Here is a 16992-nt window from a genome sequence, read left to right on the forward strand (position 1 = left end):
GATCATGTTTTCAGGATTTCCTTTGTATTGCACAGGTGAAGCAATTATCACCTGAGCAATACTAAGGAAATCCTGAAAACATGATCTGCTGGTGGGCCTTGAGGACTGGAGTTGGGGAACCCTGCCCTAGACCACCAGTGATCTTGGCAATGACTCCTCTTCAGTTCCTTACACCACAAGATAAGTTGATATTAACTGGAGTTGGTGCAAATCAATTTGCAGGACCCAGTCCGTGGGCCTTGATAACATCCTCCTACCTTACACCTGCAGCTGGCCGGCCTGGTGTGACGTCGCATGTACGATGACATCACACATCAACTCTAGTAATAATCCTTCCATCGCTGTTACTTTAGATAATGGGATTAACCAGTTGTGTGTCCTAGGAGCGTCCACCATTGTTCTTTCCACCCATCTTACTCACTCTTGTATTTCCCTTGTGTCCTCAGCGCTGGATAATGGCTGTGTGGCTTACGTCCTGAGGACGGGATTCAATACGTCACAGGTGAGTTGTGTCCTCTCAAAGCATTTTATCTGGCTGCTTCTACTTGCTACAAGAGAGTCGTAGATTTCGAAGTGCCTGGGTACAGCAACCTTCCCGCCCACTGGTGGGGACCTTCCCGCCCACTGGTGGGGACCTTCCCGCCCACTGGTGGGGACCTCATGATAATCTTAGAAAAATACTACCTCTGTTTGGATTTTTAGCTCGGTAAAGGAATGTCTACTTTACAAAGCACAAGAGGAAGTCTTTAGATGTTAAAGGGGTCGTCCAGGAGTTTGTATTGATGCCGTAGCCTTAAGACAAGGTCATCAGAATGAGCGGGAGGTCCGGCCCCTTCAGCTCAGGTGACTGTCAGATGTGCACAGTGCATGAAGCCGGGACAGCACAGTTTTGTGGCTGTTGTCGGTACTGCAGCTCAGCTTCTATGAAAATGAATGATCTGAGCTGCAGTACCAGAGAATGACCTCTACATGGTGTACAGAGCAGTGCGGGTCTAGTTCCATGCACTGTGTATATCCAGATCTTGGCAGGTCCCTCGGCCACCGATCGTAGGGCTTGCCAGGTTCAGGATAATCCATATCGTAATCCTAGCCCACCCCTTTAATGTACAGTTAAGACCAAAAGTTGGGACACACCTTCTCATTCAAAGAGTTTTCTTTATTTTCATGACTCTAAAAATTGTAGATTCACGCTGAAGGCATCAAAACTATGAATTAGCACATGTGGAATTATATAATTAACAAAAAAGTGTGAACCAACTGTACTGTAGGTCTGTACATTGAGACTCGTCTGGAATGTCTCATCACTGTCTCGTAAAGGAAAAAAATCAAAGGTTTCAAGTAACGCTGATTCCTCATCAATCTTTAGGACTTGCGCCAAAAATTGAGCATGAAAGAAACAAGAAAAAGAAGCACAGGATGGAGCGCACTCACAGCTGAATATCAATATGCAAAAAAACTTTTATTGTTCATACAATGCCAAGAAAACCAAGTGCATAATAAAAACAGTTAAAAACCATCAATTTCTTTCTTGGTATTTTCGGCACTGTGCTGCACCCAGCTCTCATTTATGTGCTACATGTTGTGGTGTCCACCTATACATACATATAAAAATTGAGCATGATCACCGAATGGAGGTGTAAGGCTGGGTTCACACATAGCGGAACTCTTGTGGAAATTACCGTGAGAATTCCGGAATTCCATTCCGCGGGAATATCGCATTTTAAATTCCCGCGATTTTCCCGCGGAAAAACTAGCATTTTGCAAGCGTAATTAGCTTGCAGAATGGTAGCGTTTTCCAAGCGAACTGTAGCATTGCTTGGAGAACTGATTGACAGGTTGGTCACACTCGTCAAACATAGTGTTTGACGAATGTGACCAACTTTTTACTATTGAGGCCGCCTATGCAGCATCAGTAGTAAAAAGATATAATGTTAAAAATAATAAAAAGAAAAATATTGTTATTCTCACCTTCTGACGTCCCGCGCAGCCTTCCCGCCTTTCTCCACGCTCCCGGGCCCAGTAATCCTTTGCGACAATTACCGCGATGACGTCCGTTCTCGCGGGATTGCGACGTCTCGCGGTCATTCGCGATGACCGCGAGACTTCGTGATCCCGCGAGAACGGACGTCATCGCTCACAAAGGCTTACTGGGACCGGGAGCGTGGAGAGAGGCGGGAAGGCTGCGCGGGACGTCGGAAGGTGAGAATAACAATATTTTTTATTTTAAATTCTATTTTTTACAGGGATATGGTACCCAAAGCCCGGAGGACAGTCTCCTCTCCTCCGGGCCGTGGGTACCATCCGCAATTGTTCTGCTTACTTTTCGCATGGTGTGCACAGCCACATGCGGGAAGTAAGCGGAACAATGCATTCCTATGGGTGCGGGATCGCCGCGATTCCACAAAATTAATGAGCATGCTGCGTTTTTTACCGCGAAGCGATTCCGCCGTGGTAAAAGCCGCAGCATTAGCACAGCATTGAGGAATCCCATAGGAATGCATGGAATGATTATTTCTCGCGGTTAAAACCGCTGCGGAAACGCAAAAAAACCGCCACGTGTGAACTCAGCCTAAAGCTCTCTCTGCACTGTTTCTCACAGCGGCTCGACGCCACAATTGACTATTATCTTTACAATGCTTTTACAGGGAAAACTCCTCCGCACAATCCTGTTTGGAGTGAAACGCGTCACCGCCAACAATCTGGAGACCTTCATCTTCATCCTCTTCCTCCTGGTTTTCGCCATTGCCGCGGCCGCTTACGTCTGGATAGAAGGTGATGTTTCCTTCACTCTTTTCGTTGATGCAGCAGATAAATGGCGTAAGATGCGGGCACGGATAGTGGCTACCAGCCCGGCTGGCTCAGTCAGTGGAGCATGAGATTTTTTAAAAAATTTTTAGTGAAAATTATGCAGATGTTTTCATTTCTTCATTCTTGTGTGACTGCCACAAAATCTGTACATCTTTCCAATATTGTGAAATGATGCCGCATGTGAATCCGCCCTGTAGGCACGTGATTGTGCTTTTAGAGTACGTAGGCATATCATGGCTATTAGTTTTCTGCTCTGCCGGGACTTTCCCACTTGCAACTTTTAGTGTGAATATGAAGGACGTGATAAACCAAGCTCATTTTGTTGAATTCCTCACACCCTTAATCCTCTGATTTTCTCCACATCCCAATAATTTGCCCATTGTACCGACCTCTATGTGGCCCTTTCTTCCCTATGAATCTAGTCCTTTTAGTTAAGTCGGTTTGGAGTCAGCTCTTCTGACTGTTTTTTTGAGCACCGCGCCCAGTTGGCTAAAAAGCGTAGATTTGCAGGAAAGATGGAGCCATATTTCAGTAATGGAGAGGCGCAGGATCTGAAGAAATACAAAGCCAGATGCCGGAGAACAGCGGCTTTTATACCAACGGCTATGTCTGTTGAGGAGGATTTTGGAGCAGATCCGCTTCCAAAAACTCCAAGGGAAAAGGGTCTGAAAGTTAAACCAACCATGGTTTAAGTACTGCTCTGACCTGCGTGACTGCTTTTGATTATGAAAGGGGTTGACATGCTTTGATTGGCTTGCTGAGCTCTAGTGATGGCCATGAGATTTGATGGTTCAGAAGCCCGGCTAGTCGGTAGAGCATGAGACTCTTAATCTCAGGGTCGTGGGTTCGAGCCCCACGTTGGGCGAGTGTTTTTTTTTTTTGTTTTTTTTCTTCTCTATAATATTCAATATTTGCACAAATAAAATATAATTTTCCAATAGTTTACTATTACTTACAAAATTTGTGTGTTTATATAACTTGTTTTTATTTATTTTTTTTTTTTTGCAAATTTTGACGTTAAATAATTTTCAAAGCAGATAAAGTACATGTATGAAATTAGAAGACCACATGCGTCCGTGTTTTTAGTATGAAGCAGAGCATCCGTAGTCTTTGTATTGGCTGTTATTGCAGTTCCTCACAACCGAATATCAGAAAATGGTCACCCAAACCGATTATTTTTTGTTTATTTAGGCTGTTCCATGGGGGGTCACTAAAAGTAAAAAAAAAGAACATAAGTTAGCTCCTTCTCCGCAGTCTGCACCCTCCTACGGGAACCTAAAGCTTGGCGTCGCGTCGGAGGCAAACACACATCTAGGATCCCAGATTTGTTTCCACTCCGTTTTTACGTTTCTTTCTGCCTGGTCCGGGAATCGGAACAGGCGACTTGACTCCTCCGCCTCACCTACCCTGGATCTGGTCTGTGATTCTGGAAGCCTATCGGGCCAAGGCCAAAGCCCAATGTGACGGCACACCAGTAGCTGGGGCTTCCTGCGTGGCATCAAAATGGTTAGGAGCAGCATTCGGTCAGAGGAATTTCTGACCACTTCCTGTTAGAGACAGATGCCGGACATGTAACACGGCCAGCATCTGCCACGTACTGTCTGAAACTTGCCCAGCTCCTTAGCTCGGAGCAGATCCATTTCCAAAAACTCTCCAAGAGAACACGGCCTAAAACCTACCAGGGTTTTCCTTACTGGGGCACCAAATACTGTTGTGATCTGAGTAGCTGCTTCTGGGTATGTGAGTGCTTGACATGCTGATGACCATGGGAGTACTTGGCACAAAATGCGGTAACCAGCCCGGCTAGCTCAGTCGGTAGAGCATGAGACTCTTAATCTCAGGGTCGTGGGTTCGAGCCCCACGTTGGGCGTGATAATTTTTTTTTTCACCTACTGTTGGGCAGTTTTCAGTATATATGCATACATGCGGTACATGTAGATGGCCCTTTTCAAGATCTACATTTTGAAAATATTGGAAAAAAAAAAAAACTAGTTAAAAAAAATCACAATCTGTATTAAAACTTTAGAAACCTTTGAATCGGCCGCTGACGTTGGAGAGCACAAGAAGCCCTCGTTTCAGAAAGTTAACGTGTTCATTCATCACAACGATCAGACCCCGACCCTTTTTATTAGCAGCCTTTTGATTGGACGATGCGAAGTTTTAGAGAGTTACATGCACTTAATTTTTTTTCCCCAACTAGACATTTTTTTTAAATTTTTTTAAACCTCTTAATAAATAACTACAAAACGGGTTTTCACAAATAAATGACTTGGAAGTGGTTTTTGAGGCGGATTTTATAGCAGAATCCTGTGGTCTATTTATAACTACTGTATACCGATTGGTGGAATCTTCGTACGAAGCTCTGCCTCACAAGGAAGTGATCACCAGCCCGGCTAGCTCAGTCGGTAGAGCATGAGACTCTTAATCTCAGGGTCGTGGGTTCGAGCCCCACGTTGGGCGGTTCATTTTGGATCCTTAGATTTATCTGATTTTTTTTTTTTTTTTTTTATTGCATATATTTATTGATGGTATTAGATGCAAAAAAAGTTTTCTAACTTTAAATTGTCCAGATATATACAGTATGAGCTCCACATAGCCCCTATATACAGTATGAACCCCTACATGGCCCCCTGTATACAGTAGGAGCCCCCAGTCTCCTATATATAGTATGAGCTCCACAAAGCCCCTATATACAGTATGAACCCCTACATGGCCCCCTGTATACAGTATGAGCCCCAGTCTCCTATATACAGTATGAGCTCCACATAGCCCCTATATACAGTATGAACCCCTACATGGCCCCCTGTATACAGTATGAGCCCCCAGTCTCCTATATATAGTATGAGCTCCACATAGCCCCTATATACAGTATGAACCCCTACATGGCCCCCTGTATACAGTAGGAGCCCCCAGTCTCCTATATATAGTATGAGCTCCACATAGCCCCTATATACAGTATGAACCCCTACATGGCCCCCTGTATACAGTAGGAGCCCCCAGTCTCCTATATATAGTATGAGCTCCACATAGCCCCTATATACAGTATGAACCCCTACATGGCCCCCTGTATACAGTAGGAGCCCCCAGTCTCCTATATACAGTATGAGCTCCACATAGCCCCTATATACAGTATGAACCCCTACATGGCCCCCTGTATACAGTAGGAGCCCCCAGTCTCCTATATATAGTATGAGCTCCACATAGCCCCCTATATACAGTATGAACCCCTACATGGCCCCCTGTATACAGTAGGAGCCCCCAGTCTCCTATATACAGTATGAGCTCCACATAGCCCCTATATACAGTATGAACCCCTACATGGCCCCCTGTATACAGTAGGAGCCCCCAGTCTCCTATATATAGTATGAGCTCCACATAGCCCCTATATACAGTATGAACCCCTACATGGCCCCCTGTATACAGTATGAGCCCCAGTCTCCTATATATAGTATGAGCTCCACATAGCCCCTATATACAGTATGAACCCCTACATGGCCCCCTGTATACAGTAGGAGCCCCCAGTCTCCTATATATAGTATGAGCTCCACATAGCCCCTATATACAGTATGAACCCCTACATGGCCCCCTGTATACAGTATGAGCCCCAGTCTCCTATATACAGTATGAGCTCCACATAGCCCCTATATACAGTGTTTGCCCCTCATAGCCTATATACAGGATGAGCCCCACATGGCCTCCTTTATACTGAATGATCACCCACATAACCTCCTATATACAGCATGAGCCCCCACATAGCCCTGTATGTACAGTATGAGCTCCACATAGCCTCTTATATACATACAAACATCGTAAACATATGAAAAAAACACCACCACAGATGCTGTGTGAGCTATTTTTCCGGGTGGAGATTTTACCAGACACTTTTAGTTCATTCACACATGGTGTGGCACAGAATCCGTACATCTTTACAGTGTTGTAAAATGACGCCGCACGTGAATCTATTTTTGCAGGTGCATGATGTTATTTTTGTGTATGTAGACATCATATAAGGTATATTATTTTTCCACTCTGTGGAAACTTCCTACTTTGTGTGAAAGTGTTGATACGAAGAAGGTGATGTGTCAATGCTGATTGTAAATCAAGCTCATTTTGTTTTTTTTGTTTTTAACACCTGCTTTCTAATCAGCTTGATCCCCCTACCCCTATAATCTCTCCATTATATTGGCCCCACTTTGCAAATAATATATCTTATGTATATTAGAAATCACGTGATGACTATAAAATAAAGTGCAAGAATTGTTTTTAAAAAAAAAGTGTGTGTGTGTTTTATTTATATATATATACACTGTATATATGCCAAATATAATAATTTTTTTTTATTTTTTTTTTTAAACCTGGTATACATGATCCTGTTCTCCTTTCCGGCGTTGGTTTTCTTTTGTTCCTACGCCTCTCCATTCCAGAGATATGCCCCTCTCTTCTCTGTATATAAATCCTAGTCTATTTATCAACCTGGGTGTGGTTCTCATGAATAATCTATGGGTTTGTTCTTGAGAACCACACCCAGTTGAACCAAAAGACTAGATTTATATGCTGGAAAGAAGGGGCCATATCTCAGGAACAGAGAGGTGCAGAAACAATGTCTGGATAGAAGGTGATGTTTCCTCCACTCTTTTTGTCATGGTGGCAGGTAATTGGTATACAGCATGCGGGCACATACAGTAGTCATCAGCCCGGCTAGCTCAGTCGATAGAGCATGAGGAGTCGTGACTTTGAGCCACCTGTTGGTATTTTTAAACGTTGTCATTTTCCATTAGTTTATCCTGGATGGGATGATTATTATTATTATTATCTGCTGGTCTCCCAAATCTGGCATTGTTTTTCTTTTGTTCCTGCGCCTCTCCATTCCTGAGATATAACAATCTCTTCTCTGTATATAAATCCAAGCCTTTATAGCAAACTGGGTGTGGTCCTCAAGAATAATCTGTGGGTGTGTCCTTGAGATCCACACCCAGTTGTTTGAAAATCTGAAATTAACCCCTATATTAAATGCAGTAAATTAGAAAAAAAAAAAAAAAAAAAAGGATAAATTAATGTCAGAATTGCTTCCTCACCCCCTCAAAAAAACAATCAAAGTATAGGTGTCACAAAATAATAGTGATAAAACTACAGCTCTTCACACACAAAAAAGCCCTTTCAAAGCTCCATCGATGGAAAAATAAAAAAAGTTACGGATTTTGGAAAATGGCGAGGCAAAATTTTATATACATTTTTTGAACTGCTAAAATTTATATATATATTAAAAACGATGTACGTATGTTATTACAGTAATCATACCAACCCGGAGAATCAAATTAAGTTCGTAGTCTTTGCCTGCCCGGACCGCGATGCTGACTGCTGTGATCTCTATTTTCAGGTACTAAGGATCCCAGTCGGAATCGCTACAAGCTGTTCCTGGAGTGCACGCTCATCCTGACCTCGGTGGTCCCTCCGGAGCTCCCCATAGAGCTCTCCCTGGCAGTCAACACCTCGCTGATCGCTCTGGCCAAACTCTGTGAGTGCTGCCCTGTGCACCGACACCGTAGCGATCAGCAGATCTATTAGTCCCAAACACCCACGTTACCTCTCGTCATTTCAGACGTGTACTGTACGGAGCCCTTCCGAATCCCCTTCGCCGGCAAGGTGGAAATCTGCTGTTTCGACAAGACCGGGACGTTGACCAGCGACAGCCTCGTAGTGCGGGGGGTGGCCGGACTGAAGTAAGTTCTTCAAAGTGGTCTGCGAAAGATCTTCAAAGCTAACCCTTTACCAGGTCTCTACGTAAGATGCAACAATACGTCCTGCATCAGGTTACCAGGCAGATGTCCGCGCCAGCTCCAGTTGCTGCTGATTAGCTTTTTAAATGCTGCTGTCAATCACTGACACGGACATTTAAATGGCAGCGTAATTGCTGAAGCGCGCTTGTCTCACCCTCCATCGCCCCCCCCATGACCCAATTTTGGCGTGCCCAAGGCTAAGAGTCCGATGAAGCCCCCACTGGTTGCCGTCTTTCCCCTGTGGCTGGTCTATGTAAAGAGTCATTTTGAAGGCGTGCACCACAAAAAAAAAAAAAATCCAGAGTTCCAAATGTTTTTAATTCATTTATTTTATTTATTTTGGTCAAGACCTCTCTTTAAAAAAAAATGCAGCAAAAAGCGATCAGAATGTCCTATATACCCCAAAATGGTGTCACTAAAAGCCCCAAAACAGCAGAAAAATAAAGGTACTTGTCCCAGGAAATGGCCGCATAAGCCAAATTATTATTATTATTATTACCGTATATATTTTTTTTAATTTTTTTACAAAGTTTATATTTTTTTTTTTTTTTAAATGCCTACAGCATTAAAAGAAAACTTTTAAACCCTTATTTCAGTTTTTTTTAAATTCCTTAACCCCTTTCTGACATCTGACGTACTATCCCGTCCATGGGACCTGGGCCCCTATGCCCATGGACGGGATTGTACGTCATAGCGATCAGCGGCGCTCACGGAGTGAGCACTGCTGATCGCGGCCGAGTGTCAGCTGATTATCACAGCTGACACCCGGCACTATGTGTCAGGGGTGGTCACGGACCGCCCCGACACGTTAACCCCTGGCACACTGAGATCAAACACGATCGCAGTGTACTGGGGGTTTAGGGAAGCATCTGCAGGGAGGGGGCTCCCTCCATGCTTCCCTGAGCCCCCCGGAGCAGCGCGATGTGCAGTGCTGCTCCGGGGTCCTCATTCCCTGCAGGTCCCTGTATCCGATATGGCGGCGGGGGCCTGCAGGGAGCTGGCTTCCTCACTGCCTGCAAAACACAGGCATGAGGAAGCCTTCTGCACTGCCTGTGTCAGATTGCTGATCTGACACAGTGCTGTGTGAATGTCCCCCTGGGACAGTATAATAAAGTTGAAAAAAAAGTGCAAAAATAATTTATAAAAAATCGCTAAATAAATTAAAAAAAAAAAATATTCCCTAATAAATTCATTTTTTGGAAATAAAAAAAACAAAAACGTGACGTGGCATCCGATCTGAATTCCTGCCAATTTTGGATTGAAAAAGTCAAACGGCGCTCCTTCCCTTCTGAGCTCTGCCGTGCGCCGAAACAGTGGTTCCCCCCTGCATATCCGGTTTCAGCGTACTCAGGATAAATTGCACAATAACTTTTCCAGTCCAATTTCTCCTGTTACCCTTGGTAAAATAAAAAAAATTGGACCTGAAGTAATTTTTTTTGTGAAAAAAAGTTAAATGGTCATTTTTATTTTTATTTTTTTTAACCCCTTACCTACAATGGACGTAATATTCCGTCCATGTGACCCTGGACCTAACTACTATGGACGGAATATTATGTCCCAGCGATCAGCGGCGCCCACGCGGTGAGCGCCGCTGATCGCGGCCGGGTGTCAGCTGATTATCACAGCTGACACCCGGCACAATGTGTCAGGGGCGGTCACGGACCGCCCCCGACACGTTAACCCCTTGTACACCGCAATCAAACACGATCGCGGTGTACCGGGAGTTAAAGGGAAGCATCGGCAGGGAGGGGGCTCCCTCCTTGCTTCCCTGAGCCCCCCACGGCAGCGCAATGTGCAGCGCTGCTGCGGGGGGCTCTTTCCCTACAGGCCCCCGGATCCAAGATGGCGACGGGGGCCTTCGGGGGCCTGCAGGGAGCTGGCTTCCTCACTGCCTGCAAAGCGCAGGCATGAGGAAGTCTGCAGCACTGCCTGTGACAGATCGCTGATCTGTCACAGTGATCTGTGATGTGACAGATCAGCGATCTGTCACAGGACAGTGATGTCCCACCTGGGACAAGGTAATAAAGTAAAAAAAAAAAAAAAAAAAAGTGTTAAAAATAATTTAAAAAAAATCGCTAAATAAATTAGTAAAAAAAAAAAAAAAATATTCCCCAATAAATCCATTTTTTCAAAATAAAAAAAAACAAAAACAATAAAAGTACACATATTTGGTATTGCCGCGTCCGTAGCGACCCGCCCTATAAAACTGTCCCATTAGTTAACCCCTTTAGCGAACCCCTTAAAAAATAAAAATAAAAAACGAAGCAAAAAATAATGATTTATTATCATACCGCCAAACAAAAAGTGTAATAACGCGCGATCAAAAAGACACATATAAATATCCATGGTACCGCTGAAAACGTCATCTTGTCCCGCAAAAAACGAGCCGCCATACAGCGTCATCCGCAAAAAAATAAAAAAGTTATAGCTCGCAGAATAAAGCGATGCAAAAATAATTATTTTTTATATAAAATAGTTTTCATTGCAAAAAAACGACAAAACATAAAAAAACGACCTAAATGAGGTATCGCTGTAACCATACTGATCCGAAGAATAAAACCGCTTTATCAATTTTACCGCACGCGGAACGGTGTAAACGCACCCCCCAAAAGAAATTCATGAAACGCTGGTTTTTGTTCATTCTGCGTCCCAAAAATCGGAATAAAAAGCGATCAAAACATGTCACGTGCCCGAAAATGGTACCAATGAAAACGTCAACTCGTCCTGCAAAAAATAAGACCTCACATGACTCGGTGGGTCAAAATACGGAAAAATTATAGCTCACAATATGTGGTGATGCAAAAACTATTTTTACAATAAAAAGCGTCTTTTAGCGTCTGACAGCTGCCAAACATAAAAACCGCCATAAATAGTAAATCAAACCCCCCGTTATCACCCCCTTAGTTAGGAAAAAATAATAAAACTAAAAGAAAATGTATTTATTTCCATTTTCCCGCTAGGGTAGGGTTAGGGCTAGTGTTAGGGTTAGGGCTAGGGCTCAGATTAGGCTTAGGGGTGTGTTGGGGTTCGGGTTGGAGTTATAATTGGGGGGTTTCCACTGTTTGGGCACATCAGGTGCTCTCCAAAGGCAACATGGCGTCTGATCTCAATTCCAGCCAATTTTGCGTTGAAAAAGTCAAATGGTGCTCCTTCCCTTCCAAGCTCTGCCATGCGCCCAAACAGTGTTTTACCCCTACATGTAGCCTACATGCAGCCTACTCAGGACAAATTACAAAACAACTTTTGGGGTCCAATTTCTCCTGTTACCCTTAGGAAAAAAAAAAATTGGGGGCAAAAATATAATTTTGCGGAAAAAATATGTTTTTTTTATTTTCACGCCCAGGCGTTATAAACTTCTGTGAAGCACTTGGGGGTTCAAAGTGTTCACCACACATCTAGATAAGCTCCGTGGGGGGTCTAGTGTCCAAAATGGGGTCACTTGTGGGGAGTTTCAATAGTTTAGGTACATCAGGGGCTCTCCAAACGCACATGACACCCGCAGACCAATCCATCAAAGTCTGCATTCCAAAACGTCACTACTTCCTTCCGAGCCCCGACGTGTGCCCATACAGTAGTTTTCTCCCACATATGAGGTATCAGCGTACTCAGGACAAATTGGACAACAACTTTTGGAGTCCAATTTCTCCTGTTACCCTTGGGAAAATAAAAAAAATCGGGACTAAAAGATGTTTGTTGAAAAAATACGATATTTTTATTTTCACGCCCGGTCGTTATAAACTTCTGTGAAGCACTGGGGGGTTCAAAGTGTTCACCACACATCTAGATAAGTTCCGTGGGGGGGTCTAGTTTCCAAAATGGGGTCACTTGTGGGGGGTTTCCACTGTTTAGGTACATCAGGGGCTCTCCAAAAGCAACATGACACCCGCAGACCATTCCATCAAAGTCTGCATTCCAAAACGTCACTACTTCCCTTCCGAGCCCCGACGTGTCCCCATACAGTAGTTTTCTCCCACATATGGGGTGTCAGCATACTCAGGACAAATTGGACAACAACTTTTGGGGTCCAATTTCTCCTGTTACCCTTGGGAAAATAAAAATTGGGACTAAAAGATGATGTTTGTGGAAAAAATACGATTTTTTTATTTTCACGCCCGGACGTTATAAACTTCAGTGAAGCACTGGGGGGTTCAAAGTGCTCACCACACATCTAGATAAGTTCCTTGGGGGGTCTAGTTTCCAAAATGGTGTCATTTGTGGGGGGTTTCTACTGTTTTTGTACATCAGTGGCTTTCCTAACGCGACATGGTGTCCGATCTCAATTCCAGCCAAAAACGTCAAATGGCGCTGCTTCCCTTCCGAGCTCTGCCATGCGCCCAAATAGTGGTTTACACCCACATGTGGGGTATCAGCGCACTCAGGATAAATTGCACAATATCTTTTAGGGTCCTGTTACTTTTGGAAAAATAAGAATTGAGGGTGAAAAGATCATTTTTGTGGAAAAAATATGATTTTTTAATTGTACCGCTGTACGTTATAAACTTCTGTGAAGCCCTTGGGGGTTCAAAGTTCTCACCACACATCTAGATAAGTTCCTTTGGGGGGTCTAGATTCCAAAATGGTGTCATGTGTGGGGGGTTTCCACTGTTTTGGTACATCAGGGGTTTTCCAATCGCGACATGGTGTCCGATCTCAATTGCAGCCAAAAACGTCAAATGGCGCTGCTTCCCTTCCGAGCTCTGCCATGCGCCCAAATAGTGGTTTACCCCCACATATGGGGTATCAGCATACTCAGGACAAATTGCACAATAACTTTTAGGGTCCTGTTACCCTTGGGAAAATAAAAATTGGGGGTGAAAAGATCATTTTGTGGAAAAAATATGATTTTTTAATTGTACCGCTGTACGTTATAAACGTCTGTGAAGCCCTTGTGGGTTCAAAGTTCTCACCACATATCTAGATAAGTTCCTTGGGGGGTCTAGTTTCCAAAATGGGGTCACTTGGGGGGTTTCCACTGTTTAGGTACATCAGGGGCTCTCCAAACGCGACATGGCGTCCGATCTGAATTCCAGCCAATTTTGCATTGAAAAAGTCAAACGGCGCTCCTTCCCTACTGAGGTCTGCCATGCGCCGAAACAGTGGTTCCACCCCACAAATCAGGTATCAGCGTACTCAGGACAAATTGCACAATAACTTTTGCAGTCCAATTTCTCCTGTTACCCTTGGTAAAATAAAGAAAATTGAACCTGAAGTATTTTTTTTGTGAAAAAAAGTTAAATGTTCATTTTTTTTTAATATTCAAAAAATTCCTGTGACGCACCTAAAGGGTTAATAAACTTCTTGAATGTGGTTTTGAGCACTTTAAGGGGTGCAGTTTTTAGAATGGTGTCACTTTTGGGTATTTTCTATCATATAGACCCCTCAAAGTGGCTTCAAATGTGATGTGGGCCCTAAAAATAAAATGGTGTTGCAAAAATGAGAAATCGCTGGTCAATTTTTAACCCTTATAACTTCCTAACAAAAAAAAATTTTGGTTCCAAAATTGTGCTGATGTAAAGTAAACATGTGGGAAATGTTATGTATTACGTTTTTTGTGTGCCGTATCGCTGTGATTTAAGGGCATAAAAATTCAAAGTTGGAAAATTGCGAAATTTTCAAAATTTTCGCCAAATTTCCGTTTTTTTCACAAATAAACGCAAGTTATTTGAATGCAATTTTACCACTAACATGAAGTACAATATGTCACGAGAAAACAATGTCAGAATCACCAGGATCCATGGAAGCGTTCCAGAGTGATGACCTCATAAAGGTACAGTGGTCAGAATTGTAAAAATTGGCCTGGGAGTTAACGTGCAAACCACCCTTGGTAGTGAAGGGGTTAAACATTCAAAAAATTCCTGTGAAGCACCTGAAGGGTTAATAAACTTCTTGAATGTGGTTTTGAGCACCTTGAGGGGTGCAGTTTTTAGAATGGTGTCACTTTTGGGGATTTTCTATCGTATAGACCCCTCAAAGTGACTTCAAATGTGATGTGGTCCCTAAAATAAAATGGTGTTGTAAACATGAGAAATTGCTGGTTAACTTTTAACCCTTATAACTTCCTACCAAAAATAAAAATTTGGTTCCCAAATTGTGCTGATGTAAAGTAAACATGTGGGAAATGTTACTTATCAAGTTTTTTGTGTGCCGTATCTCTGTGATTTAAGGGCATAAAAATTCAAACATTTTCGCCAAATTTCCATTTTTTTCACAAATAAACACAAGTTATATGAATGAAATGTTACCACTAACATGAAGTACAATATGTCACGAGAAAACAATGTCAGAATCACCGGGACCCATGGAAGCGTTTCAGAGTTATTACGTCATAAAGGGACAGTGGTCAGAATTGTAAAAATTGGCCCGGTCATGAACGTGCAAACCACCCTTGGGGCTTAAGGGGTTAGGTAAAAAAAAATAAAATTAAGTTTGTCCTTTTTTTTTATTTATTTTTTTTTATTGTACTGACCTGGATAATCATGTTGGCAGGGTGTTTTTATGTTTTTGGGGTTTTTTTTCCACCATTTTGCCACATTTGGGGCTTGTTTCCCGCTCTTCAGTACATTTTTCTGGTAAAAATATGAATTACAAAGCTACAATTTGTTCCACTAAAACGAAGCCCTTTGTCGGCTCCATGGACAGAAAAATAAGATTCACTGTCAAAAAGAAAAGGAAGTAAAAAAAGCGCCAAAGTGGATAAAGGAGAAAATTGGGGTAAGCGTCTGGAGACTTGTCTCCGTCCTTGAGTTTTAGGCTATGGGGGAGTGTGATGGCCGCTGTCTGCTCTCTCCCCGCAGAGATGGCAAGGACATAACGCCCATCTCGGACATCCCCATTGACACACACAGAGTTGTGGCCACCTGTCACTCCCTGGTGCAGCTGGATGACGGCACGTTGGTGGGGGACCCTCTGGAGAAGGCCATGCTGACCGCTGTGGACTGGGCCCTCACCAAAGGTAAGCAGCGCGTCCTCGATCAGCAGGGTAAGGAATGGTTTCTCTCTTATACTAAATCACTTTGCTCCACCAACAGATGAGAAGGTTTTCCCTCGAGGCATTAAGACCCAAGGCCTGAAAATCCACCAGCGATTCCATTTTGCCAGCTTGCTAAAGCGCATGTCCGTGCTGGCCTCGTACGAGCGGCCCGGGACCACCGATCTGTGCTGCGTGGCCACAGTAAAGGGAGCTCCTGAGACTCTGCACAAGATGGTGAGTGACCAGCACCGTCCTAAAGGGACTGCAAGAGATTAGTGGGGGCACTCTGCAGGTAGACCCACCCCATGGGGTATAGCTTCAGATACTGATGTCCACTGACCACTGAAGCTTGTTTACACTGATACTTCCTTTCCTTTCAGAAAGTCTTCAGCAGGCTCATTATCATCAGAGGCAGGGTTACCATGATGGGTTATAACTCTGCGTACAGTAGCTAACACTATGCACAATTCACAATCGGTGATGTCACAGCTCACCTCCTCCTCCTGTACAATGACTGATGACGCCTCTATATACAGTAGACAACATAGGATCCGTCATTCACAATAGGTGATGTCACAGCTCACCTCCTCCTCCTCCTGTACAATGACTGATGACGCCTCTATATACAGTAGACAACATAGTATCCGTCATTCACAATAGGTGATGTCACAGCTCACCTCCACCTACTGTACAATGACTGATAACACCTCTATATACAGTAAATAACACTGGATCCACCATTCACAATAGGTGATGTCACAGCTCACCTCCACCTCCAGTACAATGACTGATAACACCTCTATATACAGTAGATAACACAGGATCCCCCATTCACAATAGGTGATGTCACAGCTCACCTCCTCCTCCTGTACAATGACTGATAACACCTCTATATACAGTAAATAACACAGGATCGACCATTCACAATAAGTGATGTCACAGCTCACCTACCAATACTTCTCAGTGGAGTTGCATGGATTGAGCTCATGGGGGCTTGTTTTTTGCTACCATTTTGAAGTACATACATTTTGATTGCTTTTTTTGGGTTGGGGGGTGGAGGGGTTGAGAGGACTGAAAAACTGCCATTGTAGAGTGTAGATTTTTTTTCCCCCCGTTATGGTAGTTACCATTTATCTCTTGGACCCTCAGTGATCAGAGAGTTCTCACCGCTCCCCCGCATACGTGATAACGTGTAGTTATGGTGTTTGGTGCAGTAAATAAGCCGCCGTTGTTTTTTTTTTTTTTGTCAGTTCTCTCATTGTCCGGAGTATTATAACCAAGTTCACACGGAGATCTCCAGAGAAGGGGCCCGGGTCCTCGCCCTGGGGTACAAAGAGCTTGGGCACCTCAGTCATCAACAGGTAATGGCACAATCCACATGTGAGTCCTGGAAAAACAGCTGGGGTAGGGGAATCAGACTAAATCCGTACACTATAT

At 43.6% G+C, this 16992-nt stretch overlaps 1 protein-coding gene and 2 non-coding genes across 3 annotated transcripts in view; all 3 read left to right on the top strand.

The window, feature by feature from the left end:
- ATP13A1 (ATPase 13A1) overlaps window positions 1-16992 on the top strand; it is a 52760-nt gene that overhangs the window by 7984 nt on the left and 27784 nt on the right. The window contains exons 9-15 of the mRNA XM_073555689.1: window positions 447-502; window positions 2646-2772; window positions 8186-8323; window positions 8408-8528; window positions 15380-15537; window positions 15614-15789; window positions 16806-16916. Of these exons, the coding sequence (XP_073411790.1) occupies window positions 447-502; window positions 2646-2772; window positions 8186-8323; window positions 8408-8528; window positions 15380-15537; window positions 15614-15789; window positions 16806-16916 (887 nt within the window). The remainder of the gene's footprint in view (window positions 1-446; window positions 503-2645; window positions 2773-8185; window positions 8324-8407; window positions 8529-15379; window positions 15538-15613; window positions 15790-16805; window positions 16917-16992) is intronic.
- On the top strand, window positions 4606-4678 carry TRNAK-CUU (transfer RNA lysine (anticodon CUU)). The gene has a single exon. It is a non-coding gene; the product is annotated as a tRNA-Lys (tRNA).
- On the top strand, window positions 5196-5268 carry TRNAK-CUU (transfer RNA lysine (anticodon CUU)). The gene has a single exon. It is a non-coding gene; the product is annotated as a tRNA-Lys (tRNA).

Source organism: Dendrobates tinctorius, unplaced genomic scaffold (genome assembly GCF_039654945.1).
Source record: "Dendrobates tinctorius isolate UK_male_01 unplaced genomic scaffold, ASM3965494v1 ptg000228l, whole genome shotgun sequence".
NCBI lineage: Eukaryota > Metazoa > Chordata > Amphibia > Anura > Dendrobatidae > Dendrobates > Dendrobates tinctorius.